At 51.8% G+C, this 2,241-nt stretch overlaps 1 protein-coding gene across 1 annotated transcript in view; it reads right to left on the bottom strand.

Annotated features, from left to right (window-relative positions):
* The window catches only part of Unc45b (unc-45 myosin chaperone B), a 28,575-nt gene extending 26,748 nt beyond the window's left edge, over window positions 1–1,827 (bottom strand). Inside the window, exons 1-2 of the mRNA XM_023719915.1 lie at window positions 1,647–1,827; window positions 9–98 (exon numbers count right to left, since the gene is read on the bottom strand). Of these exons, the coding sequence (XP_023575683.1) occupies window positions 9–59 (51 nt within the window). The 5' untranslated portion in view covers window positions 60–98; window positions 1,647–1,827. The remainder of the gene's footprint in view (window positions 1–8; window positions 99–1,646) is intronic.
* Window positions 1,828–2,241: the final 414 nt, after the last annotated feature.

Here is a 2,241-nt window from a genome sequence, read left to right as displayed (position 1 = left end):
GCACTTACCTTTTCCAGTTTATCAGCTTCACTGTTGGGGTCCAGGAGGATTTCAAACATCGTCTGCACCCTGGAGTCTGTGGAGAACTGCACATGGAGCTGAGGAGAGAAAAGGGTGCAGAGAGTAAGGGGGTCAGCAGCATTGCGGTCTGCTCATCTCTAAAATTTTACCGTCTGCTCTGAGCTCTTATACATCATTTATTCATTGAACGAAAGTCGACTATAGACAGCGTGTCAGACAATGTTCGGGATTCTGGGGAGAGAACACAAGTAAACTCAAGTCCTTGTGCACAAAGCTCACAATCGTAGTCCCATTTGCCCATCACAAGGGTCCTGGAGAAGAAAGACCATCAGTCCTATTCTACATGATCAGCTGTTGGACATTTCCCTAGGGACCAAAGGGAAATGTCCAGCTTCATACACCAGAAACCGCTTCCAAACATCACTTTGACCAAATTGATGTGTATGTGTTTGGACGTGGAGACTGTCACTATCCCCGCCCTGACCCCACTGCTCTGGTCTTTCATATGGTGACCTAAGTGATGGACTCACCAACGCCTTCTTCTGTGTTTCCTGTGGCTTTAGTTCTGTGGCTCCACAGTCCCTCCCCTCCCTCGGCTCAAATCTTCCGGGGCAGGGAGGCGCCTCGTTAGCCTGCCCTTCTCTGACCTCCCCTTAGTGTTTCCCTGTCACACAGGTGTTACTGAGTGTGTTAGCTGCTTTTCTCTCCTTGTGAGACAAAATACCTGAGTCCCCCAATTAAGGAAAGAAAGGTTTATTTAGCTCACAGTTGGTGGAGATTTCAGTTCTTAATCAGCTGGCTCCCAGGAAGGGTGGCACATGGCAGAAGGGCAACAGTGCATGGTGGCAAAAGACAGCAAAAGCACAGGAGCAAAATGGGGGGAGCGAGTCTTTTTCTTCCCATATATCGTATGCCTGATCCTCACCCTCCCGCGGCAGTGCAGCCCTCACACCATCTCCATGCCCTCCTCTCGCACAGGATGAGGATGTTTAGGAAGTGAGGATCCTGGCCCCCTAGCTGAGTCGCTTCAACTTTTGAGCTTCTCAAGTTCACACAATGTATCCACCATTCCACTGAGTCTCAAGACAAGGAGCCCAAAGATCAGCTGCCCGCCTCCTCTCACAGGAGAAAAGTGCCCTCCCAGGAGGCTCATCGGAAACCAGGAGCTGAGCTGGCTGAGCATGCAGGATGCCACAGCTCGGTCCTTGCTCTCTCCACCCCACCCCACCTTCCACCAGGCGAGGTCATGTTCCCCTGGCTCCTGACCCCTCTGTCCCTCATCAATGTGCCCTGCCTTGCAGATAGCTCATGTTGCCTTAGTCCTCCTCAAAAAGGAAGACAACCATGTCTCAGACATGCTATGTGATCACATGTTTCACAGCTTCCACCTGAGTTCAACGACCCACATGCTGGTTCCAACTGATGTGTTCTCTGACCACATCCCAGCACCTTCAGTCACTCACAGGGCTTGCTTGGCTGTGCTACAGAGCCTGCAGGTGCCATTCGCTGTCCCCAGCTCAGAGTGTGGAGGTGGGGCCAGCTGTGACCTGAGGCCCCATGTCCCTATCAGTCTCCATGAGGAATGATGGGGGTAACAAAGGTTACTGGGAAGGAAACCTGCTCACCTTCTCCTGGATGCTGGTGCTGAGCCTCCTCAACGTCTCCTGGAAGTTCTGGTTCCGTGGCTCGAGTGTGGCACAGCGCTGCACGTCCTTGAAGGCCTGGTCCAGCTTTCCAAGGTGCTCAAGTGCTTGGCATCGCCGATACAGAGCCTTGATATCTGAAGAGTTGATGTCGATGGCTAGAGAAGGAGCACCAACAAATGCTTAAGGAGCTGCCTTGCCCTGTTCACCTGCCCCCACTCATGTGGACTGCCCGGCCCACCTCTTTGTTGGGGAGATGGTAAGAGCCCAAGTGGGAAGACCAGAAGAGGGCTTAAGCTCTGTCTCATTGATTTCTGATGCTCCATTTCTGCTACAGAATCCTCACCAAGGGCTCATCTAATCTGTGCTTTTCTCCTGCAGTGGGAAATTCTCCCCTCGGGGCAGTTGGGAAGTGCCCTCAGGAAACCCTCTTCCTACCCAAAATACACTTTGCGTAACTCTGACTTTCTGCACATGTCAGGACATATGAGAACCTGTACTGTAGCATCCTGTAACTTAGTGGTGTCCCAAATTTTCTGATCAAGGAGATTATGGGGCCATAGAGGAAAGTGATCGA

Source organism: Octodon degus, unplaced genomic scaffold, assembly GCF_000260255.1.
Source record: "Octodon degus isolate 3935 unplaced genomic scaffold, OctDeg1.0 scaffold00072, whole genome shotgun sequence".
Taxonomy (NCBI): Eukaryota; Metazoa; Chordata; class Mammalia; order Rodentia; family Octodontidae; genus Octodon; species Octodon degus.
Note: the sequence above shows the minus strand (reverse complement) of the source record. Positions and strands in the feature narration are given on the sequence as shown.